Here is a 27,579-nt window from a genome sequence, read left to right as displayed (position 1 = left end):
CTTCTTTGGCTCTCTTTCATTAAGGAAGGTTGCCCGTTTTTTGGAGCTCATCTTCTTTCTTTTTAATACACTTATTTCAATTGCACTTTAATTATTTTATTTTTTTTATAATATATTTATTATTATTCAGGATCTGCGCCTTGTTGTGGGCAATTTCTAACCCTAGATACAGCAAGAAAAATACATATTTCCATTTTCCCTCCAGACAAACAACAATATCGCTCTTTATTTTTCACTCCTCGCAACCTACAAATTGGCGAGATTGAAAGCAGTGAATATTACATGCAACACTTTTCATAAATATATGAGAACTGCGAATATATACGGGCATTTTAAAATGCCAATAGAGATTAATACAAAAATTAGGCATTTCCAGACAACTTATTTGCATATACTTAAGACTTGTGAATGGTTATGAGTCAATTTGTTCGCACATATGAAAAGTTGCGACTTTATTGGTGCGTGACCTTTCATAAATATGGTGATATCATTTGTGAGGTTTTTTTTTAAGACAAATGTGAGAATTTTCTTGTTCTCACTTTGATAAATCTTAGTATTCTAATGTAACAATCACATGGTCTAATGGGGTTGCTCACAACCAAAAGAAGCCGTTGTCAACTCTGTTCCATTTATTAAGCTGGCAATGTTTCCAGCTAGAGAACCTGTCCACCCTGTGTTTGGTTCAAGCAAGCAGCATAGTTGCACCCATATAATATTGCACTCACAAAACCAATAGGTCAACAGGAGGGTTTGTCAAATCTTTTAGCATGATTAAGGGTGAATAACCCGAAATGTTGCATTTTGTTGTTGCTGTGTGCCTACATGCTTTTATCAAGCTGAGAACAAAGACAAGAAATTCCTCTTCCTCATATATTTGGTGCTGTGGACATTTGTTTTTGTGGTTATATTGAGGGGCGTTTGCAGCGGCCCCCTACCACCTGCACCAGGTACAGTGCTGTTTTTCTAAGTTGAACAATATAAAATAATAACAGTGACAATATATTTTTTTTTGTTATTACACACAGAGCCTAACAAGTTATGATGTCTGTAGTATTCTGCTGGGGATATCCACGATGCTGGTGTGGCTTGGGGTCATACGATACTTAGGATTCTTTGAGAAGTACAATGTAAGTTTACTTTAAAATGCGTTATAAAAAAAAACATGCTAGGCAATATGTTATATCACATAATGTGAAGGGACAAGATTTACGTTTGGCATAGATAAAGATTAAAGGGATATGACAACAAAAATGTTCTTTGATTCAGAGAGAGCGTACAATTTAAAAAAAAATTCCAATTTACTTCTATTATCAAATTTGCTTAGTTCCTATGATATTCTGTGTTAAAGAGATACCTAGGTAGACATCTGGATCACTACATGGCAGGAAATAGTGCTGCCATCTAGTGCTCTGCAAATGGATAACATTCTTGTAAAACTGCTGCCATCTAGTGCTCTGCAAATGGATAACATTCTTGTAAAACTGCTGCCATCTAGTGCTCTGCAAATGAATAACATCCTTGTAAAACTGCTGCCATCTAGTGCTCTGCAAATGAATAACATCCTTGTAAAACTGCTGCCATCTAGTGCTCTTGCATATGGATAACATTCTTGTAAAACTGCTGCCATCTAGTGCTCTGCAAATGAATAACATCCTTGTAAAACTGCTGCCATCTAGTGCTCTGCAAATGAATAACATCCTTGTAAAACTGCTGCCATCTAGTGCTCTTGCAAATGGATAACATTCTTGTAAAACTGCTGCCATCTAGTGCTCTTGCAAATGGATAACATTCTTGTAAAACTGCTGCCATCTAGTGCTCTTGCAAATGGATAACATTCTTGTAAAACTGCTGCCATCTAGTGCTCTTGCAAATGGATAACATTCTTGTAAAACTGCTGCCATCTAGTGCTCTGCAAATGAATAACATCCTTGTAAAACTGCTGCCATCTAGTGCTCTTGCAAATGGATAACATTCTTGTAAAACTGCTGCCATCTAGTGCTCTTGCATATGGATAACATTCTTGCAAAACTGCTGCCATTTAGTGCATCAGAAATGGGCAGGCTCCTAAGCATACATCTCTGCTTTTCAAGAAAAGATAACAAGAAAACAAAGAAAAATTAATAATAGACGTAAATTAGAAAGTTGTTTAAAATCACACGCTCTATTTGAATCATGAAATAATCAAAAATGGGGTTTGATATCCCTGTTAATAAAAAAGCCAATTTAATTGTTTTAAATTTTACTGATATAGCAAAAAATGTCTGATAATATAGTATGCATGCTGATTGGCTGAAACAATACTAAAGCGTGGATAGGGATACATTTCCATGAGCCAGAAAACAAAAAGTAGGTTTATTCAGCACCTGTTGCTTTTAATAGACTGAGAACCTTTTATAGACTAACAGAAGTGATACATTTTTCTATCGTTTCATTTTTTTTTTCTAAATCTGATTTATTTATTTTCTTAGCTTTATTGAGTGTTCTTCTATATGAGCAAATTGCAACATTCCTACCAGTATCAGTAAAGATTCAAATTTTAGTGCAAAAATAATTAAATAAAAATGAAAAAACAAATATGCCCAAACCACCATTTTGACCGCTAACAATTACATACTATGGCAACCAATAAATGGCATTTTGTGTGGATATCACAATGCACAATTTCTTGGGAGCTGTTGACAAGATATCTGTATTCTACCCAGTAGCTGTTTAACCTCTTAAGGACATATGACGGAATTTTTCCGTCATAAAACAATTGAGCAAACTGAAAGCTGTTTCCTTAAAGGGTTAAGCCTGGATCCAGCTCAGTTGACATTTTAAATATGTTATTACTGTACTAGATATTTATCCAGTAATATAACTATAAAGAGTGTACATTGGCAGTTTCTGCTTTTCTAGTTTAAAGGGCAGTACCGTGTTAGACCGTGTAAAAGTAAAAATCCTTTTGTAAGAAATTAAGAAAAGTGATGCACAGGTGATACCTTTAACCCTTTCCAGTCCTTTAAATATCTAATGGGTGCGGCCGGCAGGTCTTATTTAATTTCCGCGCCAATTTTTTGAATTACACAGCTAAATAGCAAGTCACAGCTAAAACCCTTTGTTGGATATATTCCGACAAAGGACCGCAAAGTGTTAATAGGTAACTAATAGTGGATACAGTTGCAAGCTTTCAGGACACTGAGGTCCCATCGTCAGGCATTGTGATCAGGCCACGACAGGCTTAAAGGGACACTAAACACAAAATGTAAACTACATGATTATAAACTTTCATATATAAGAATGTTTGCAATGAAAACTGCAGCTTTATTTTGTCAAATGAGAATATTGTTTTATGTTCTTTTCACTGAGTTCCCTGTCCCCCAGAACAAAGAACCAATCACAAACTAATATTCAGATATAGCACAAACTCTTACCTAGATTACGAGTCTTGAGTTAGCCTTAAAAAGCAGCGTTGAGAGGTCCCAACGCTGCTTTTTTCCTAACGCTGGTATTACGAGTCTTGCAGGTACAGGTATACTGCTCACTTTTTTGGCCAGACTCGGAAATACCGCAAATCCACTTACGTAAATTGCGTGTCCTCTTTTTTTCAATGGGACTTCCATAACGCCGGTATTACGGTATTACGAGTCCGCAAAAAAGTGAGCGGTATAGCCTCTCCTGTCAAGAGTGGTACCGCATTTAAAAGTCAGTAGTTAAGAGTTTCATGGGCTAACGCCGTAGTATAAAACTCTTAACTAAAGTGCTAAAAAGTACACTAACACCCATAAACTACCTATTAACCCATAAACCGAGCCCCCTCCCCACATCGTAAACACTAAAAAAATATATTTTTAACCCCTAATCTGCAGAACTGGACATCGCTGCCACTATAATAAACATATTAACCGCTAAACCGCTGCCCGCCGGCATCGCAAACACTAGTTAAATTATTATTAACCCCTAATCTGTCGTCCCTAACATCGCCAACACCTACCTACATTTATTAACCCCTAATCTGCCGTCCCAACGTCGCCGCAACTATATTAAATGTATTAACCCCTAAATCTAAGTCTAACCCTAACACCCCCCTAACTTAAATATAATTTAAATAAATCTAAATTAAATTACTATCATTCACTAAATTATTCCTATTCAAAACTAAATACTTACCTATAAAATAAACCCTAAGATAGCTACAATATAACTAATAGTTACATTGTAGCTATCTAAGGGTTTATTTTTATTTTACAGGCAACTTTGTATTTATTTTAACTAGGTAGAATAGTTATTAAATTGTGATTAACTATTTAATAGCTACCTTGTTAAAATAAAGAGACAAATATACCTGTAAAATAAATACTAACCTAAGTTACAATTACACCAAACACTACACTAACACTACACTAATAATAAACCAAATTATCAAAAATAAAAAAAATGAAACCTAATCCCTCTAAAAATAAATAAGCCCCCCAAAATAACCCCCCCCCTAATCTAATACTAAACTACCAATAGCCTTTAAAATGTCTTTTGTAGGGCATTGCCCTGAGTTAAACAGCTCTTTTGCATTAAAAAAATACTAAGGCCCCTAGTTATCAAGCCGTCAACCTCAAATACGCTGGAATTCCGCAGCGTATTTGTGGCGAGGCTGATTCGCCTTAGTTATCAAGCCCTAGATACCGGCAAAAGTAGTAGTAGACTCAGTCCGACACAGATCGATGCTTACGTCACTACAGATGTTCCGCACACAAGTGCGGCACAATCTGACTACTTTTGCTAGTTATCAAATGACTAGTAGGTACGCTCGGCACTTTTCCGGCCCAGCGTACCTGGTTTTCAAACCGCCGCCCTGGAGACGGCGGATCCCATAGGAATCAATGGGAGTCTGACCATAGCGAAAGTTCATGTTCGCTGCTGCCAGACATCCCATTGATTCCTATGGGAGCTGTCTACACCTAACACCCTAACATGTACCCCGAGTCAAAACACCCCTAATCTGTCCCCCTACACCGCCGCAACTAAATAAAGTTATTACCCCCTAAACCGCCGCTCCCGGAGCCCACTGCCCCTATAATAAATATGTTAACCCCTAAACCGCCGCTCCCGGACCCCACCGCCACCTACATTATACCTATTAACCCCTATCCTGCCCCCCCTACACCGCCGCCACTGTAATAAAATTATTAACCCCTAAACCTAAGTCTAACACTAACCCTAACACCCCCTAACTTAAATATTAATTAAATAAATCTAAATAATATTTCTCTTATTAAATAAATTAATCCTATTTAAAACTAAATACTTACCTTTAAAATAAACCCTAATATAGCTACAATATAAATAATTATATTGTAGCTATTTTAGGATTTATTTTTTATTTTACAGGCAACTTTCAATTTATTTTAACTAGGTACAATAGCTATTAAATAGTTATTAACTATTTAATAGCTACCTAGCTAAAATAAAGAGAAATTTACCTGTAAAATAAAAACTAACCTAAGTTACAATTACACCTAACACTACACTATACTTTAATAAATTATTCCTATTTAAAACAAAATACTTACCTGTAAAATAAACCCTAAGATAGCTACAATATAAATAATAATTACATTGTAGCTATTTTAGGATTTATATTTATTTTACAGGTAACTTTGTATTTATTTTAGCTAGTTAGAATAGTTATTAACTATTTAATAACTACCTAGCTAAAAGAAATAAAAAATTACCTGTAAAATAAATCCTAACCTAAGTTACAATTAAACCTAACACTACACTATCATTAAATTAATTAAATAAATTACCTACAAATAACTACAATTAAATTAAATAAACTAACTAAAGTACTAAAAAAATAAAAAAAGCTAAGTTACAAAAAATAAAAAAAAATAAGTTACAAACATTTAAAAAAATATTACAACAATTGTAAGCTACTTACACCTAATCTAAGCCCCCTAATAAAATAACAAAGCCCCCCCAAATAAAAAAATGCCCTACCCTATTCTAAATTAAAAAGTTACCAGCTCTGTTACCTTACCAGCCCTTAAAAGGGCCTTTTGCGGGGCATGCCCCAAACAATTCTGCTCTTTTGCCTGTAAAATAAAAATGCAACCCCCCTCAACATTAAAACCCACCACCCACATACCCCTAATCTAACCCAAACCCCCCTTAAATAAACCTAACACTACCCCCCTGAAGATCATCCTACCTTGAGTCGCCTTCAGCCAGCCGACCACCGATGGAACCGAAGAGGAGATCCAGAGCGGCAGAAGTCATCATCCAAGGGGCTCTGAAGAAGTCTTCCATCCGATGAAGTCATCATCCAGGTGGCGCTGAAGAGGTCTTCCATCCGATAGAATTCTTCATCCAGGCGGCGTCTTCAATCTTCATCCATCCGGAGCGGAGCCATCTTCAGACGAGCCGACGCGGAGCCATCCTCTTCTTCCCGACGACTAACGACAAATGGATATTCCTTTAAGGGACGTCATCCAAGATGGCGTCCCTTCAATTCCGATTGGCTGATAGGATTCTATCAGCCAATCGGAATTAAGGTAGGAAAAATCTGATTGGCTGATTGAATCAGCCAATCAGATTGAAGTTCAATCCGATTGGCTGATCCAATCAGCCAATCAGATTGAGCTCGCATTCTATTGGCTGATCGGAACAGCCAATAGAATGCGAGCTCAATCTGATTGGCTGATTGGATCAGCCAATCGGATTGAACTTCAATCTGATTGGCTGATTCAATCAGCCAATCAGATTTTTCCTACCTTAATTCCAATTGGCTGATAGAATCCTATCAGCCAATCGGAGTTGAAGGGACGCCATCTTGGATGACGTCCCATAAAGGAATATCCATTCGTCGTTAGTCGTCGGGAAGACGAGGATGGCTCCGCGTCGGCTCGTATGAAGATTGAAGACGCCGCCTGGATGAAGACTTCTATCGGATGGAAGACTTCTTTAGCGCCCCTTGGATGATGACTTCTGCCGCTCCGGATCTCCTCTTCGGTTCCATCGGTGGTCGGCTGGCTGAAGACGACTTAAGGTAGGATGATCTTCAGGGGGGTAGTGTTAGGTTTATTTAAGGGGGGTTTGGGTTAGATTAGGGGTATGTGGGTGGTGGGTTTTAAATGTTGGGGGGGTTGTATTTTTATTTTACAGGCAAAAGAGCAGAATTGTTTGGGGCATGCCCCGCAAAAGGCCCTTTTAAGGGCTGGTAAGGTAAAAGAGCTGGTAACTTTTTAATTTAGAATAGGGTAGGGCATTTTTTTTTATTTTGGGGGGCTTTGTTATTTTATTAGGGGGCTTAGATTAGGTGTAAGTAGCATAAAATTGTTGTAATATTTTTTTAAATGTTTGTAACTTATTTTTTTTATATTTTGTACTTTAGTTAGTTTATTTAATTTAATTGTAGTTATTTGTAGTTAATTTATTTAATTAATTTAATGATAGTGTAGTGTTAGGTTTAATTTGTAACTTAGGTTAGGATTTATTTTACAGGTAATTTTTTATTTCTTTTAGCTAGGTAGTTATTAAATAGTTAATAACTATTTAATAACTATTCTAACTAGCTAAAATAAATACAAAGTTACCTGTAAAATAAATATAAATCCTAAAATAGCTACAATATAATTATTATTTATATTGTAGCTATCTTAGGGTTTATTTTACAGGTAAGTATTTAGTTTTAAATAGGAATAATTTATTAAAGTATAGTGTAGTGTTAGGTGTAATTGTAACTTAGGTTAGTTTTTATTTTACAGGTAAATTTCTCTTTATTTTAGCTAGGTAGCTATTAAATAGTTAATAACTATTTAATAGCTATTGTACCTAGTTAAAATAAATTGAAAGTTGCCTGTAAAATAAAAATAAATCCTAAAATAGCTACAATATAATTATTATTTATATTGTAGCTATATTAGGGTTTATTTGAAAGGTAAGTATTTAGTTTTAAATAGGATTAATTTAGTTAATAAGAGAAATATAATTTAGATTTATTTAATTAATATTTAAGTTAGGGGGTGTTAGGGTTAGTGTTAGACTTAGGTTTAGGGGTTAATAATTTTATTACAGTGGCGGCGGTGTAGGGGGGGCAAGATAGGGGTTAATAAATTTATTATAGGTGGCGACGGTGTAGGGGGGGGCAGGATAGGGATTAATAAGTTTATTATAGGTGGCGACGGTGTAGGGGGGGCAGATTAGGGGTTAATAAGTTTAATATAGGTTGCGGCGTGGTCCGGGAGCGGTGGTTTAGGGGTTAAACTATTTATTTAGTTGCGGCGAGGTCCGGGATCCGCAGGATAGGGGTTTATAACTTTATTATAGGTGGCGGCGGTATAGGGGGGCAGGATAGGGGTTACTAGGTATAATATAGGTGGCGGCGGGGTCCGGGAGCGGCGGTTTAGGGGTTAATAACTTTATTGAGTTGCGGGGGACTCCGGGGCGCCGGTATAGGGGGTAGAACAGTGTAGTTAGTGTGGGTGCTTAGTGACAGGGGTATCAATAAAGCTGTCAAAAACCCGAAGAGTAGCGAGATCGGATGAGTGATAACTCTCACACTCCGCTGCTCATCGCCCCGTACTTGGTGCGCGGCTTTTTGACAGCTTTTTTGATAACTTAGGCGAAATTTTGAAGGTCCGCGGCGGCTATGGTAGGTGAGCTTAGGCGGGCGTATTGGACCAGCGAAGGCAGGTAAAGTAGACGGCTTGATAACTACCCCCCTAAATCCCCCCTCTAACAGTAAATCCACCAAACCCCCCAAAATAAAAAAAAACTAACACTAAAAAATCCTAAACTACCCTTTTCCCCTAATGGGGCATTTGTATGGGCATTGCCCTTAAAAGGGCATTCAGCTCTTTTACAAGTGCCCATTAAATCCCTCATCTAAAAAATAAAAAAAATCCCCAAAATAAAAAAAATCCTATTTCTAAGCCCAAAATAGGTAATCACCGTTCCTGAAGTCCGGTGGAGAAGGTCCTCTTCCAGACGGCTGTGAAGTCTTCTTGGAACCGGCGACATCTTCCATCTTCATCCAGGACTAAGTCATCGCGGAGCGGTGATGACCGTGGAACTGAAGACCGGCCACCGTGGAGCCATGGAGCGTGGAGGATCCTCTTCGTACGATCACCGCCGTACACTGAATATTGAATGCAAGTTACGCGTTTAAATATGGCGTCACTTGCATTCCTATTGGCTGATTTGAATCTTCAAATTCAAATTAGTAAATAGGATGAGAGCTACTGAATTCCTATTGGCTGATTTGATTGTTGATGCAAAACTGATAATCCAACTTTTAAAAGCATGTGACACCATAAAGGCTTAGGGCGGGAGGGAAAAGTAAACAAAAGCTTGCATAAATTGCCTTAAAGTATTAACCCAAGCCTCCCTTGGAGGAAGTGAAACAAAACACATTTTTTAGATGTATTTTACAACAAAAGGCTGTAAAATAAACAATGAATGTATATTGCAATAATGTTTCACTTGCAATAGTGAAACAATTTATGCGTTGTTGAAATTTCAAGTTTAACGGTCCTTTTAATGGAGAAGGAGTTTGTGCGGACATTGCAACAGGACCGCGATACTGTTTAGCAACTTCCATAGATATTTAAAGACATTAATCACATTGAGGTTGTCATATAAAATGTTTGATTATATGTCGTAAAAAAATCTTTGCAATATACTTTAATTATTTATTTTGTCCAACGTTAAACTTGATATATCCCACACTGCCCTTGGTTACACACTTTAATGACCCATTTATAATTTCCCCTTATTGGTTTCATCAAAGAGGCAGCCCCCATAGGTTTATCGTCACTTAAAGGAATAGTAAACCCAAATAGTTTCTTTCATGATTCAGATAGAGCATGCAATTTTAAGTAACTCTCTAATTTACACCTATTATACATTTTTCTTTGTTCTTTTGGTATCTTTTTTTGAAAAAGCAGGAATTAACGCTTTTGAGCCTGCCCATTTTAGGTTCAGAACCTGGGTTGCGCTTGCTTATTGGATGGCTAAATGTAGTTACCAATCAGCAAGCACTATCCAGGGTACTGAACCAAAAAATAGGCGGGCTCCAAAGCTTTCATTCCTGCTTTTTCAAATAGAGATAGCAAGAGAACAAAGAAAAATAGCTAATAGGAGTAAATCAGAAAGTTGCTTAAAATTGCATGCTCTATCTGAATCATGAAAGAAAATATTTGGGTTTACAATCCCTTTAAACTTTACTTTTTTTTTTTATTATTTAAACAGCCAATATAATTTAAAAACACATGTCCATAGTATTCACAGGCTAATATTTTGAATACATCATTATGCCTAGCATTATTATTTAATGTCTCTTGGACAGCTGCTGCTATTAATTTCAGGCTCTCCCAGTTGGGCATCCGCTGTGCAACAACCCTGATACTTTCAGTTGTAACTTGCACATAATCGAGCCCAGTAGTGTTTTGTGATTTTACTTATGTCTCTTTACATATTAATTAAATACTTATTTCCTACAATTTCTATCCATTTATACAGCTGCTGATTCTGACGTTAAGGGCAGCTCTTCCTAACGTGATCCGATTTTGCTGTTGTGCTGCTATGATATACCTGGGGTACTGCTTTTGTGGATGGATTGTCTTGGGTCCTTACCACGTAAAGGTAATTTAAAGGGACATACAAATACAAAAATAAAATACACTAATGTATTACAGCAATTTGTTATTACACTGATGTCTTGTATATATTTTTGTGTTTAACCCCTGCAACGGGTTTAAACAGATAGTTAAAGGGACAGTGTACCCTAATTTTTTCTGCCCTTTCATTTGTTCACAAATATCTAGTTTACCTGCTGGAGTGTATTCAATTGTTCACAAATAGCTCCTTTACCTTTATTTCATTATTTAAAACAGACAATGTTACACTCCCAGTGGGGGTTAAAAGAGATAAGTATTGAAATGCAAATTTTCAGTTATTCTCTCTATATATTGGGCTTTGGCATGTAAGACAGATATAAGATAAGGAAACATGTGTACAGAAAGTGATAAAAAAAAGGTGACATGTTTGCTCTGCATGCTCAATCCATTTTAATGGGTTGTGGTTTCAAAGAACAAAGACAGTTATTTCATATACAAAAATAAACCTAAATAATAGATTTTTCATACATTTTTTAATCTGTTACTGGTATAACAAGTAATTGGAAATGCATTAAGGGGGAAAAATTACAGTACACTGTACCGCCAACTAGACCACCAACAATCTCCAGAATGTAGTGTGGGGATCGCCAAAAACAGAGTTTGATCTGTGATCCCCTGCATGAAGAAAAGAGCTTGTCATGTACACTGAAAGGGTTAAATACCATATTTAAAACAAAGAATGTTTTAGGAGCAGCATCCAATTAGAGTGGCTATTTTATTAAACATTGAACTTGACTATCTACCCGGAGATGGATTAAAAAGGAGCCTTAAAGCGACAGTCTACACCTTAGTCATTGTAAAGTCTTACTTAAAGGGCCATAATACCCAAATGTTTAAACACTTGAAAGTGATGCAGCATAGCTGTAAAAAGCTGACTAGAAAATATCACCTGGACATCTCTATGTAAAAAAGAAAGATATTTTACCTCAAAAGTTCCTCAGTAGCCACCTCCCATTGTAAAGGATTTCTAAGCAGCATTTTAGTGTGTCTGTCCTGGGACATCTGAAGGGACTAGCATCGTGCACTCTCATATTATTTCACCAATCAGGTAAAGGAAGTTTACAATGAAATCTCATGAGAGTCAAGTCAAATCTCATGAGATCACAGTAAAAGTTCATGACCTCAGCACTGCTGATGCTGATTGGCTGCTGTTCATTTCTTCATTTTTTTTCATTTTTTTACCTGCAGCTGGGAGCAGCTGAGTATAACTTTTTACACAGAACTTATTCTGCTGAGCTGAGGAGATTGTGAGGTAAAATATCTTCCTTTTTTACATAGAGATGCTCAGGTGATATTTTCCTGTCAGCTTTTTACAGTTATACTGCATCAGTTTCAAGTGATTTAGCATATGAGTATTATGTCCCTTTAAGATTAAGCTGCAAAATATCCTCTTGCTCCCTTTCTATATCATGCAGCAGTAACAGTAAAAAAGTTATTTTAAAATGACTATTGTTTCTGGGCCACTTTGATATAGCTGCTAAGCTCCGCCCACTGATGACATCACGATCTGGGCTGCATCTATGCACTCTGCTAGATAGCATTAACAATCGGTTGAATCCAATTAGTGAGTCTTTTGTAACTAGTGAAGCCTTTAATGCAGCCCAGATCATGATGTCATCAGTGGGCGGAGCTTGGCAAACATTTCAAAGTGACCAGAAACAAAATTCATTTTAAAATAACTTTTTTTACTGCATGATATAGAAAGGGAGCAGGAGGCTATTTGCAGCTTAATCTAAAGTAAGACTTTAAGATGACTAAGCTGTAGACTGTCCCTTTAAGGCTCCTTTTTTTATCCATCTCCGGGTATTCTATTAGGGGGTTAAACTGATGAATTATATGATGCATTGACCATACTGAGGTGAATTAGCAAGTATTGCACCAGTAAAATGCTGTTATTTATTTGTACATGTACACTGTCCATTTAAAGTCAGCTCCAGAGCAGTAATGCACTACTGGGTGCTAGCTGAACACATCTGGGGAGCAAGTGACAAGAGAGAAATTTGTGTAGCCACCAATCTAGCTATAGATGCTTTCAATCCAGGATACCAAGAGAGCAAAGCAAATTTGATAATAAAACTAAATTGATAAGTCTCTTAAAATGTCTTGCTTTGTCTGAACCATCTGAGTTTAGTTTTGACTGTCATGTCCCTTTAATTAACTATAATGTTGAATAAGTGCAATGGTACACTCTGCAGTACATTTATTCTTTTTTTTTATTATTCTTTTTTTAAGCACAATCTGTGGTTAAAAAAGTTGATGAATATATTACTTATAAGATAAAACAAGAAGACATACCGCTAGATTTAGAGTTCTGCGGCCAAAGGGGTGCGTTAGCTACGTGTGCTTTTTTCCCCCCGCACCTTTTAAATACCGCTGGTATTTAGAGTTCACAGAAGGGCTGCGTTAGGCTCCAAAAAAGGGAGCGTAGAGCATATTTACCGCCACTGCAACTCTAAATACCAGCGTTGCTTACGGACGCGGCCAGCTTCAAAAACGTGCTCGTGCACGATTCCCCCATAGAAAACAATGGGGCTGTTTGAGCTGAAAAAAAACCTAACACCTGCAAAAAAGCAGCGTTAAGCTCGTAACGCAGCCCCATTGTTTCCTGTGGGGAAACACTTCCTAAGTCTGCACCTAACACCCTAACATGTACCCCAAGTCTAAACACCCCTAACCTTACACTTATTAACCCCTAATCTGCCGCCCCCGCTATCGCTGACCCCTGCATATTTTTTTAACCCCTAATCTGTCGCTCCGTACACCGCCGCCACCTACGTTATTCCTATGTACCCCTAATCTGCTGCCCCTAACAACGCCGACCCCTATATTATATTTATTAACCCCTAATCTGCCGCTCCGTACACCGCTGCAACCTACATTATACCTATGTACCCCTAATCTGCTGCCCCTAACACCGCCGACCCTATATTATATTTATTAACCCCTAATCTGCCGCCCCCAACGTCGCCTCCACCTACCTACAATAATTAACCCCTAATCTGCCGACCGGATCTCACCGCTACTCTAATAAATGTATTAACCCCTAAAGCTAAGTCTAACCCTAACACCCCCCTAAGTTAAATATAATTTAAATCTAACTAAATAAATTAACTCTTATTAAATAAATTATTCCTATTTAAAGCTAAATACTTACCTGTAAAATAAAACCTAATATAGCTACAATATAAATTATAGTTATATTGTAGCTATTTTAGGATTAATATTTATTTTACAGGCAACTTTGTATTTATTTTAACCAGGTACAATAGCTATTAAATAGTAAATAACTATTTAATAATTACCTAGTTAAAAATAATTACAAAATTACTTAAATAATTTTCCTAAATCCTAACCTAAGTTACAATTAAACATAACACTACACTATCAATAAATAAATTAAATGCCTACAATTATCTACAATTAAACCTAACAATACACTATCAATAAATTAATTAAATACAATACCTACAAATAAATACAATGAAATAAACTAACTAAAGTACAAAAAATAAAAAAGAACTAAGTTACAAAAAATAAAAAAATATTTACAAACATTAGAAAAATATTACAACAATGTTAAACTAATTACACCTACTCTAAGCCCCCTAATAAAATAAGAAAGACCCCCAAAATAAAAAAAATGCCCTACTCTATTCTAAAATTAAAATAGAAAAGCTCTTTTACCTTACCAGCCCTGAAAAGGGCCCTTTGCGGGGCATGCCCCAAAGAATTCAGCTCTTTTGCCTGTAAAAAAAAAACATATAATACCCCCCCCCCAACATTACAACCCACCACCCACATTCCCCTAATCTAACCCAAACCCCACTTAAATAAACCTAACACTAAGCCCCTGAAGATCTTCCTACCTTACAGGGAGTGCAGAATTATTAGGCGAGTTGTATTTTTGAGGATTAATTTTATTATTGAACAACAACCATGTTCTCAATGAACCCAAAAAACTCATTAATATCAAAGCTGAATAGTTTTGGAAGTAGTTTTTAGTTTGTTTTTAGTTATAGCTATTTTAGGGGGATATCTGTGTGTGCAGGTGACTATTACTGTGCATAATTATTAGGCAACTTAACAAAAAACAAATATATACCCATTTCAATTATTTATTTTTACCAGTGAAACCAATATAACATCTCAACATTCACAAATATACATTTCTGACATTCAAAAACAAAACAAAAACAAATCAGTGACCAATATAGCCACCTTTCTTTGCAAGGACACTCAAAAGCCTGCCATCCATGGATTCTGTCAGTGTTTTGATCTGTTCACCATCAACATTGCGTGCAGCAGCAACCACAGCCTCCCAGACACTGTTCAGAGAGGTGTACTGTTTTCCCTCCTTGTAAATCTCACATTTGATGATGGACCACAGGTTCTCAATGGGGTTCAGATCAGGTGAACAAGGAGGCCATGTCATTAGATTTTCTTCTTTTATACCCTTTCTTGCCAGCCACGCTGTGGAGTACTTGGACGCGTGTGATGGAGCATTGTCCTGCATGAAAATCATGTTTTTCTTGAAGGATGCAGACTTCTTCCTGTACCACTGCTTGAAGAAGGTGTCTTCCAGAAACTGGCAGTAGGACTGGGAGTTGAGCTTGACTCCATCCTCAACCCGAAAAGGCCCCACAAGCTCATCTTTGATGATACCAGCCCAAACCAGTACTCCACCTCCACCTTGCTGGCGTCTGAGTCGGACTGGAGCTCTCTGCCCTTTACCAATCCAGCCACGGGCCCATCCATCTGGCCCATCAAGACTCACTCTCATTTCATCAGTCCATAAAACCTTAGAAAAATCAGTCTTGAGATATTTCTTGGCCCAGTCTTGATGTTTCAGCTTGTGTGTCTTGTTCAGTGGTGGTTGTCTTTCAGCCTTTCTTACCTTGGCCATGTCTCTGAGTATTACACACCTTGTGCTTTTGGGCACTCCAGTGATGTTGCAGCTCTGAAATATGGCCAAACTGGTGGCAAGTGGCATCTTGGCAGCTGCACGCTTGACTTTTCTCAGTTCATGGGCAGTTATTTTGCGCCTTGGTTTTTCCACACGCTTCTTGCGACCCTGTTGACTATTTTGAATGAAACGCTTGATTGTTCGATGATCACGCTTCAGAAGCTTTGCAATTTTAAGAGTGCTGCATCCCTCTGCAAGATATCTCACTATTTTTTACTTTTCTGAGCCTATCAAGTCCTTCTTTTGACCCATTTTGCCAAAGGAAAGGAAGTTGCCTAATAATTATGCACACCTGATATAGGGTGTTGATGTCATTAGACCACACCCCTTCTCATTACAGAGATGCACATCACCTAATATGCTTAATTGGTAGTAGGCTTTCGAGCCTATACAGCTTGGAGTAAGACAACATGCATAAAGAGGATGATGTGGTCAAAATACTCATTTGCCTAATAATTCTGCACTCCCTGTATCTTCAACACGCCGGGTTCACTGATCGATCCAGAAGAGCCTCCGATTTCTTGATCCAAGCCCAAGCGGGGGGCTGAAGATGTCCATGATCCGGCTGAAGTCTTCATCCAAGTGGGAGCTGAAGAGGTCCATGATCCGACTGAAGTCTTCTATCAAGCGGCATCTTCAATCTTCTTTCTTCCGGATCCATGTAGTTCATCCCGCCGACGCGGAACATCCATCTTCACCGACGACTTCCCGACGAATGACGGTTCCTTTAAGGGACGTCATCCAAGATGGCGTCCCTCGAATTCCGATTGGCTGATAGGATTCTATCAGCCAATCGGAATTAAGGTAGGAAAATTCTGATTGGCTGATGGAATCAGCCAATCAGAATCAAGTTCAATCCGATTGGCTGATCCGATCAGCCAATCAGATTGAGCTTGCATTCTATTGGCTGTTCTGATCAGCCAATAGAATGCGAGCTCAATCTGATTGGCTGATCGGAACAGCCAATTGGATTGAACTTGATTCTGATTGGCTGATTCCATCAGCCAATCAGAATTTTCTTACCTTAATTCCGATTGGCTGATAGAATCCTATCAGCCAATCGGAATTCGAGGGACGCCATCTTGGATGACGTCCCTTAAAGGAACCGTCATTCGTCGGGAAGTCGTCGGTGAAGATGGATGTTCCGCGTCGGCGGGATGACCATGGATCCGGAAGAAAGAAGATTGAAGATGCCGCTTGATAGAAGACTTCAGCCCGATCATGGACCTCTTCAGCTCCCGCTTGGATGAAGACTTCAGCCCGATCATGGACCTCTTCAGCTCCCGCTTGGATGAAGACTTCAGTCGGATCATGGACATCTTCAGCCCCCCGCTTGGGCTTGGATCAAGACATCGGAGGAGCTCTTCTGGATCGATCGGTGAACCTGGCAAGGTAGGGAGATCTTCAGGGGCTTAATGTTAGGTTTATTTAAGGGGGGTTTGGGTTAGATTAGGGGTATGTGGGTGGTGGGTTGTAATGTTGGGGGGGTATTGTATGTTTTTTTTTACAGGCAAAAGAGCTGAATTCTTTGGGGCATGCCCCGCAAAGGGCCCTGTTCAGGGCTGGTAAGGTAAAAGAGCTTTTCTATTTTCATTTTATAATAGGGTAGGGCATTTTTTTATTTTGGGGGTCTTTGTTATTTTATTAGGGGGCTTAGAGTAGGTGTAATTCGTTTAAAATTGTTGTAATATTTTTCTAATGTTTGTAAATATTTTTTTATTTTTTGTAACTTAGTTCTTTTTTATTTTTTGTACTTTAGTTAGTTTATTTAATTGTATTTATTTGTAGGTATTGTATTTAATTAATTTATTGATAGTGTAGTGTTAGGTTTAATTGTAACTTAGGTTAGGATTTATTTTACAGGTAATTTTGTAATTATTTTAACTAGGTAGCTATTAAATAGTTCTTAACTATTTAATAGCTATTGTACCTGGTTAAAATAAATACAAAGTTGCCTGTAAAATAAATATTAATCCTTAAATAGCTACAATATAATTATTATTTATATTGTAGCTATATTAGGGTTTATTTTACAGGTAAGTATTTAGCTTTAAATAGGAATAATTTATTTAATAAGAGTTAATTTATTTCGTTATATAAAAATTATATTTAACTTAGGGGGGTGTTAGGGTTAGAATTAGCATTAGGGGTTAAAAAATTTATTAGAGTAGCGGTGAGCTCCGGTCGGCAGATTAGGGGTTAATTCTTGAAGTTAGGTGTCGGCGATGTTAGGGAGGGCAGTTTAGTGGTTAATACTATTTATTATAGGGTTATTGAGGCGGGAGTGAGGCGGATTAGGGGTTAATACATTTTTTATAGTAGCGGTGCGGTCCGGTCGGCAGATTAGGGGTTAATAAGTGTAGGTAGGTGGCGGCGACGTTGGGGGCGGCAGATTAGGGGTTAATAAATATTATGTAGGTGTCGGCGGTATTAGGGGCAGCAGATTAGGGTACATAGGGATAACGTAGGTGGCCGGGGGTGTACGGAGCGGCAGATTAGGAGTTAAAAAATTTTAATAGAGTGGCGGCGATGTGGGGGGCCTCGGTTTAGGGGTAGATAGGTAGTTTATGGGTGTTAGTGTACTTTAGAGCACAGTAGTTAAGAGCTTTATAAACCGGCGTTAGCCCAGAAAGCTCTTAACTACTGACTTTTTTCTGCGGCTGGAGTTTTGTCGTTAGATTTCTAACGCTCACTTCAGCCACGACTCTAAATACCGGCATTAGAAAGATCCCATTGAAAAGATAGGATACGCAAATGGCGTAGGGGGATCTGCGGTATGGAAAAGTCGCGGCTGGAAAGTGAGCGTTAGACCCTTTCCTGACTGACTCTAAATACCAGCGGTAGGAGCCTCTAACGCTGGTTTTCACGGCTACCGCCAAACTCTAAATCTAGCTGATAGTTAAAACAAAAATTTGCATAATATTGTCACTAGCAGAAATAACCTGCCCTATGAATGATTTGGTTATATGGGTCAGTGTAACCTTTATCTCTTGTGATTATTCCCTCTCTCTCCTACAGTTCAGGTCTCTCAATATGGTCTCCGAATGCCTCTTCTCCCTCATTAATGGAGATGATATGTATAATACGTTTTCAATAATGCAGCAGAAGAGCTACTTGGTCTGGTTGTTCAGCCGTATATATTTATACTCATTCATCAGCCTCTTCATCTATATGGTTTTGAGTCTCTTCATTGCTCTGATAACAGACACCTACGACACAGTAAAGGTAAGTGTGTGTGCCATAAAAATAAAGCAAAACAGTTTATTGAAAAACACATTTCAAAACAAGGCTTCATGTGAAAAAAAAAACATAGAAGGGGGTACCAAAGAACCCATGCCTACGCGTTTCGTGCATATCCAAAGTACTTGGTCACTGCTAGCGGATTTAGGGCACTCCTCTTAACCCTTATACTGCTAAGCATTTTTTAAACCCCAGTGCTGAGACAATTTTTAGCTTTTATTTTTGCTACTTAAATTTAAACCCTTTTGTAAGTTAAATTTCAGTGAGTGACCCACACAAATTATATATTTTTTTTCCCGCAGGCCCAGCAGATTCACAATATATCATTTTTATATTTATATTTCATCATGGCATGTGAGACAGCTGTAGCAAAAACTGTAAAAGAAACTGTAAAAAAAAACATGTATAAATTTAGTAACATGATCACAGTAACTGCAGTGGTCACCTGACCATTTTCAATATTATTTAACCCCTTAATGACCACATCACTTTTCCATTTTCTGTCCGTTTGGGACCAAGGCTATTTTTACATTTTTGCGGCGTTTGTGTTTAGCTGTAATTTTCCTCTTACTCATTTACTATACCCACACATTATATACCGTTTTTCTCGCCATTAAATGGACTTTCTAAAGATACCATTATTTTCATCATATCTTATAATTTACTATAAAAAAAATTATAAAATATGAGGAAAAAATGGAAAAAAACACACTTTTTCTAACTTTGACCCCCAAAATCTGTTACACATCTACAACCACCAAAAAAACACCCATGCTAAATAGTTTCTAAATGTTGTCCTGAGTTTAGAAATACCCAATGTTTACATGTTCTTTGCTTTTTTTGTAAACTATAGGGCCATAAATACAAGTAGCACTTTGCTATTTCCAAACCATTTCTTTTCAAAATTAGCGCTAGTTACATTGGGACACTGATATCTTTCAGGAATCTCTGAATATCCATTGACATGTATATATTTTTTTTTAGAAGACAACCCAAAGTATTGATCTAGGCCCATTTTGGTATATTTCATGCCACCATTTCACCGCCAAATGCAATCAAATAGAAAAAATTGTTCACTTTTCACAAATTTTTTCACAAACTTTTGGTTTCTAACTTAAATTATTTACAAACAGCTTGTGCAATTATGGCATAAATGGTTGTAAATTCTTCTCTGGGATCCCCTTTGTTCAGAAATAGCAGACATATATGACTTTGGTGTTGCTTTTTGGTAATTAGAAGGCCGCTAAATGCCACTGCGCACCACACGTGTATTATGCCCAGCAGTGAAGGGGTTAATTAGGGAGCATGTAGGGAGCTTTTTGGGGTAGTTTTAGCTTTAGTGTAGTGTAGTAGACAACCCCAAGTATTGATCTAGGCCAATTTTGGTATATTTCATGCCACCATTTCACCGCTAAATGCGATCAAATTAAAAGAAACGTTAATTTTTTCTCAATTTTAGGTTTCTCACTGAAATTATTTACAAACACCTTCTGCAATTATGGCACAAATGGTTGTAAATGCTTCTCTGGGATCCCCTTTGTTCAGAAATAGCAGACATATATGGCTTTGGCATTGCTTTTTGGTAATTAGAAGGCCTCTAAATGCCGCTGCGCATCACACGTGTATTATGGCTAGCAGTGAAGGGGTTAATTATGTAGCTTGTAGGCAGCTTGCAGGGTTAATTTTAGCTTTAGTGTAGAGCTCAGCCTCCCACCTGAAACATCAGACCCCCTGATCCCTCCCAAACAGCTCTCTTCCCTCCCCCACCCCACAATTGTCCCCGCCATCTTAAGTACTGGCAGAAACTCTGCCAGTACTAAAATAAAAGGTATTTGGCCCTTTTTTTTTTTTAAAAAAAGAGCATATTTACATATGCTGATGTGTAGGATCCCCCCTTAGACCCCAACCTCACTGATCCCCCACCATACTGCTCTCTAACCCTTCCCCTCTGCAATAATGGGCGCCATCTTGGGTACTGGCAGCTGTCTGCCAGTACCCAGTTTTGTAACAAAATGTGCCTTTTTTTTTTTTAATTCCCTTTTCTGTAGTGTAGCTTTCCCCCCCCCCCACCGAGACCAACCCCCAACCCCTTCCAGGACCCTTAGATTGCATTTAAGTTGTTTTTTTTTTTCAACTTTTTAACTTTTTTTTTTCTGTAGTGTAGCGGTTCCCACCCGCTCCCGCCCCGTGCACGCGCCCGCCCACCACCCCCGTGCACGCGCGCGCTCCCGTGCACGCCCCCGTAGCTCCCGCCCCCCGATCCCGCCCCCCTCCACTCCACATAGCGCACCGATGGCCGCCACCCCGCCTCCCACGTAAGCTCCCACCCACCAACGATACCGGCCATCGATGTCCGGTGCAGAGAGGGCCACAGAGTGGCTCTCTCTGCATCGGATGGCCAAGGGGGGTTATTGCAGGATGCCTCCATATCGAGGCATCACTGCAATAACCGGAAAGCAGCTGGAAGCGAGCAGGATCGCTTCCAGCTGCTTTCCAGACCAAGGACGTACACCACACGTCCTCGGTCATTAACTGACTTTTTTTTGAGGACGTGTGGCGTACGTCCTTGGTCGTTAAGGGGTTAATAAAATCTAAGCAAAGAAGCTTAGATTTTAGTAAATAGTATTGAAAAAGGCTTTTGGGGTTTATAATATAGAGAGACCCCATTGTGCACTACAGAAATAAAAGCACCTTTTTTACCACAATGATCGCCTGACTATACAGACAAAATTCATATATTTTTTTAAGAGAGGGAATTGTCTTTATTAGCGGTCTCTAGACATACCAGACACACCAAATCCCCATGTGTTTTTTGTACTTTACTTTGACATCTGCTGCATGGTACTGCTCCTAGGACACAGGTGATTCTCTTTCAAATGAGGGGTCTTGGAGGTTTGTAGCTGCTGAGGAAGCTGAAATTGAGGGTTTTAATGAACCTCCTCTATCCAGCTCTGTTGCAGCTGGATGCAGCATAACTGTAAAAAGCTGACAATAAAATATCATTACCTGATCATTTTCTTTTCTTCTGACCAGAAGAGTCCACAACTGCATGCATTACTTTTGGGTATTCAGAACCTGGCCACCAGGAGGAGGTAAAGAAACCTCAGCCAAAGGCTTTAAATACCTCCACCACTTCCCTCATTCCCCAGTCATTCTGCCAAGGGAACAAGGAACAATAGGAGAAATATCAGGGTGAAAAAAAGGTACCAGAAGAACAAAAATGTACTGCCGCCCCATAGAGAGAGCGCGGGCGGGAGCTGTGCACTCTTCCCGTCAGAAGAAAAGAAAATTATCAGGTAAGCATATTTTATGTTTTTCTTCTTAAACGGGAGGAGTCCACAGCTGCATTCATTACTTTTTGGAAAACAATACCCAAGCTAGAGGACACTGAATGCAAACAAAGGGTGGGTACAAAAAAAGGCAGCTCCTTTGAAAGGCACCACAGCCTGAATTACTCGACACCCTACAAAAAACTACATACGACACAGGAAAAACCGGAAGCCCGAGAAACCACTCATCAGTTACACAACCTGCAAAGCCGTGCTAGAGACCACTCTGACCCAGAGTTTGCTGAGCACAAAAGCTTCCGAGGAGTCAGCCCTGTGGCACTCAACTCCCACAAAAAAATTAAAACCCCCTATCCACCCCCGAGAGGGAGAGTAGAGGAACCCATAAAAGATCCGAAGGAACATCCAACACAGGCTCAAATCAAACTGGACAAAAATCCCTATCTACCCCTGAGAGGAAGAATAGAGGACCCCAAGAGATACTCAAAGGACCAAAACCAACGTAGAGCAACCAGAGGTTGCCACAAGCCACCGTCCAAGAAAACAAACTCCTTAGGAGGACAAGACCAGAAGAGAATCCATAATCAGTAGAAAACGTCACTAGGATGACCGGAAGGCCACCCTCATTCCCTGACACCACACATAATACCAACTATGGTGTTCCAGAAAACCGCGAGTTCCCCCTTGCACCCTAGACAAGTCAAGACCCGTCAGACTAGACAAGCATAGACAAGCATCTGAGACATCCGTGTCTAAAAAATCAGAATCCTCCATCATGGGATTACAAAAATGACAAACGGTAACTAGCACATTCTTTACACCCCCAATGGCTGGGGCACTCACCACCTCCTGTGAACCAGACAACCCACGAGCAGACTCTCTCTTTCGCCACACAGTCAGCATACGGAAGTGAAAAACAACGTAACGCACCCGGTCACGAGGTGCACTGTGCAAGGCATAAAAGAGCACGCAAATGTAAAGATCGCGCTAAGTGATAAGGCCGTAATGTTCAAAAAAGCCATGAGCCTAGAGTATTACTACACATCAGCAGATAGAACCACATAACAAACATGATTAAAGCCCCCCCCCCTGTTCAATAACCCCCCTTAGGGGGGATATTAACCCATGATTCCAATATTAAGATAAAAGGTGTCCCACTGGGACCCTACCTTTACTATAACATCACATTCACATAATGAAGTAAAATTAAACTATCTTACCTGAATCTACGCCATGAAACAGGAACACAGTCATTCATGTGTGACCGATAGTAGCCTCGCTTCTGACATGGACTTGAGTGAATAAAGGCAGGCAGCGAAACTCGTCAATGCTGATAGCTAAGGAGCTGTTAATATGAGTCGGGATGGTTTCGCAGAAAGACTCTCCCTGCATCTCCGGACTCTAACATTCACCCATGCTCTCACTAAGAGGCTCACAGGACTACTTAAAACTCCAGTCCCATTTCGAAGAGTACTACCCTCCATAAGAGACTAACTCGAACTTCTGACACTTCTCTGCCAACCTCCTGTGACGAAAGGCAAAGAATGACTGGGGGATGGGGGAAGTTTGGGAGGTATTTAAAGACTTTGGCTGGGGTGTCTTTGCCTCCTCCTGGTGGCCAGGTTCTGAATTCCCAAAAGTAATGAATGCAGCTGTGGACTCTTCCCGTTTAAGAAGAAAAGCAAGATATTCTATCTCAAAATTACTCAAGAGTAGGTGCTTTGTAAACAGTTATACTTCAGCTGCTGTCCATTTGCAAGTTGAAAAAAAAAAAAAAAAAACATTAGTCAATCAGCATCAGGAGTGCTAAGGTAATGCTTTGCCTTTGCTGTGATGTCATGAGATTTCATAGAACTTACTTAAACTGGATAAGAAAAGAACATGACTGTGCCTGCACATGACAGACGCACATCCTAGCTTGTCCTGGGACCACCATCCTGACAGACTGCCTAAGGTTGGTAAATATCTTCCTTTTTTACATATAGATGCTCAGGTGATATTTTCAAGTCAGCTTTTTACAGCTATGCTGCATCACTTTCATGTGCTTCAACATTTGGGTATCATGTCCCTTTAAGTGTCCTTTTTAGTCCATCTCCTGGTATTTTATTAGGGGTTTCATTGATGGATCATATGATACATTGACCTTACTGAAGGGAATTAGAAGTTATTACACCAGTACAATGTTGTTATTTATTTGTGCATGTATACAGTTATTTTGCTGTATACTGTAGTAAAAGGTGTGGAAATTACATATTTACATGGTTAGCCACTAGAGGGCAGAGTTATCAATACAAAAGTGAAAATGAAACTAGGCTGCTGCTTTATTAGTTCTGCGTAGTTGGGCTGTTTTCTTGTGAATATGAAACTTGTACTTTTAGGTAACAAACGTTTAGGTTGTTTATAAATGCTTTAAGTGATGTACTAGATCTTCTCATAAGAAATGGCCAAGGAGTGCTGATTAGTACAAGCACCTTAAAGGGATATGGAACCCAAAAAAAAAAAATTGTGATCCAGATAGAGCATGCTCCTGAGCTTACATCCCTGATTTACAATGAAAAGGTAACAAGAGAACGAAGAAAATGTAATAATCGAAGTAAATTAGAAAGTTATTTAAAATTGCATGCTGAATCATAAAAAGGCAAAAAAATTGGTTTCATATCACTTTAAACCATTCATAAGTTGTTCTAAAAAATAAAAACAAATTACTATTAGTATTATATGAGTTTATAAAAAAGCAACACATTAGCTTTAATATATATTTCATCCAGGTGGTGAAAGACCACGATCCATTAATCCTGGGAATTACTCTTCCCTGCCACTAGGAGGAGGCAAAGATTCCCAAACCCCAAGGGCTCTATAAAACCCCTCCCACCTCTCAGGTACCTCAGTCTTGTCTTTGCCTGCACTGGAAGTGGTTGAAGAATGAAGATGTGCATTTGATTCTTCATTGAGAGGGGTTCTCAGATCGACTAAGGCCCATTTTCCCTCAGAGTACAGTGAATGTTGGAGGGATGTATTTGGAGTATGGGTTATGGACATATATTTCACCTGTTGGGTTTTAGTCATAAGCCTTTCCATGGGTGTCGCAGGTATTTGTTCTTTGCCTCCTTTCCTGTTGGTTTCTTTGATATAATATTATTCTAGATCCTCTGCTTTTATGTTTCAGCACTGGTTTTGTTTGCTACTGGTTTCCTCCAGTAGTGGGATGCCTTTTGGTAAGTACAATATTTTGTGTTTGGCCCACTTTTTAGGTTATTATTATAATATAAGCTTTTTTAGATTATATATATATATATATAGATTTGACCTTGGGACAGTTATATATTTAGGTATACTACTTATAAAAGTTTTATTAAGCATTTTTATTATGCTTTTTTCCTTTTTATGACGTGAGAGTTTACGTGCATTTTCACAAAATAAGAATCCTATTCATTCAAAATTAAGCATATTTGTTCCCTTTTAAAGTGAAGGTAAACTTTGGTGAATGAAAGCCCAGTTTTTAAAACTACTTTTAAAAACAGGGGCACTTTCATTCATCAAAGTTTACAAAGCAGCCGTTTTGATTAAAAACTTACCTTTTTTTTCTTTTCATAGCTAAAGCAGTTTACCCCTCCTGGAAATCCTCTCTTCACACGTCAGCAATGACTAATCCTGCTTCCTCCAATCACAGCTTTCCCCCCAGGGTGGTTATTGCCTGAGGCCATGCTGTGATTGGAGGAAGCCGGATCAGTCATTTCTGAGGTGTGAAGAGAGGATTTCCTGGAGGGGGAAGCTGCTCTGGCTGTGAAATGAAAAAAAGGTAAGTTTTTAATCAAAACGGCTGCTTTGTAAACTTTGATGAATGAAAGTGCCCCTGTTTTTAATAGTATTTTTAAAAAAACTGGCTTTCCTTCACCAAAGTTTACCTTCACTTTAAAGGATGTATTGCTTACTCTAGAGATGATAAAGATCATAAAGTCGTTGAGGATAAGCCTGTTAAACATTTAGATACTGTTTAAATCTCCTGATCTGTTTTCTATTCTGGATGCAGTCCCTTAAATTTGTTTCCAGAGAATAGGCTAAGCCAGGTATTCCTTTTAATCCTTTTGCAAGGTTCAAGAAAATGTATCCAATATCCGTTTCCAATATTGAACTTTGGGAAACTATTCCTAAAGTCGATGGGGCCATTTCTACACTGGCTAAACATACTACTATTCTCTTGGAACATAGCTCTTCCTTTATAAACCCTTTATATAAAATGTTAGAATCATTTCATAGAATGGCTTTTCAGCAAGCAGGTTATCATTTCAGACCAGAAATTTCTATTGCTGATGTGGCTGCTGTGTCTTCCTTTTGGTTAAATAGTTTTTCTGAGCAGTTTTCTGACTATTTTGCTAATTACATTTTTTTTAAACCTTTTGGAGCTGCTCAAATGTGCTAATGCTTACATTTGTGATTCTGTTTTTTATATCATTAAAGTTAATGCTAAAACTATAATTTTTGCAGTACTTTCTAGAAGGGCTTTATGGTTAAAATCTTGGTCTGCTGATATGGTTTATAAACCAGGCTTTTATTACTTTCTTTTCAGGGAAAGGTATTATTTGGTTCTGGTTTGGATTCTATTATTTCTACTGTGAATGGAGGTAAAAGAGCATTTCTCCCTCAGGATAAAGAGTCCAAGAGTAAACCTAAAGCTACTAATAATTTTCAGCCCTTTTGTCAGTACATGGCTCAGAAATCTGATTCTCTCAGAAGCAAAGTTCCTCTGGTTCCGTCTGGAAGCTAAGTTTTAATTTGAACAAGTCCAAGCTGTCCAAGAAATCTAATCTAGCAAACAAGTCTGCATGAAGGTGCGGCCCCTATTTCAGAGGCTCTGGTTGGGGGGCAGGTTAAGCCTCTTTCAGGAGGCTTAGTTGCAGCCAGTTCAGGATCCCTAGGTACTAAATATAGTTTCCCAGGATTATCATTTAGGATTCAGAATAAGGCCTCACAGGTGAAGGTTTTTTCTTTCTAATGTTCCAAGAAATCCTGTAAAGGCTCAGTCATTTTTTCAGTCAGTTGCAGATCTAGAATCCATAGGAGTGATTGTTCCAGTTCCTTTGCTGGAACAGGGAAATGGATTTTATTCCAACCTATTCATTGTTCCAAAGAAAGAGGGAAACATTCAGACCAGTCTTGGAGCTAAAAGCTGTGAACAAATTTCTCAGAGTTCCTACTTTCAAAAAGGACACTATTCAGATTATTCTACCTTTTTTTTAGCAAGGTCAGTTTATGTTTACAATAGATTTAAAGGATGCACACCTTTATTCACAAGTAACATCATCAGTTTCTGATATTTGCCTTTCTAGACAAGTATTTTCAGTTTGTTGCTCTACCGTTTGGTCTAGCTACAGCTCCAAGAATATTCTCTAAAGTTCTGGGTTCCCTTTTGTCTGTGATCAGAGCTCATGATATT

The 27,579-nt window shown here is 38.5% G+C and overlaps 1 protein-coding gene across 1 annotated transcript in view; it reads left to right on the top strand.

Annotated features, from left to right (window-relative positions):
* LOC128640817 (mucolipin-3) overlaps positions 1–27,579 on the top strand; it is a 172,905-nt gene that overhangs the window by 127,047 nt on the left and 18,279 nt on the right. Inside the window, exons 9-11 of the mRNA XM_053693242.1 lie at positions 1,026–1,127; positions 10,498–10,620; positions 18,637–18,843. Coding sequence (XP_053549217.1) covers positions 1,026–1,127; positions 10,498–10,620; positions 18,637–18,843 — 432 coding nt within the window. The remainder of the gene's footprint in view (positions 1–1,025; positions 1,128–10,497; positions 10,621–18,636; positions 18,844–27,579) is intronic.

This window comes from Bombina bombina, chromosome 10, assembly GCF_027579735.1.
Source record: "Bombina bombina isolate aBomBom1 chromosome 10, aBomBom1.pri, whole genome shotgun sequence".
NCBI classification, from domain to species: Eukaryota; Metazoa; Chordata; class Amphibia; order Anura; family Bombinatoridae; genus Bombina; species Bombina bombina.
Note: the sequence above shows the minus strand (reverse complement) of the source record. Positions and strands in the feature narration are given on the sequence as shown.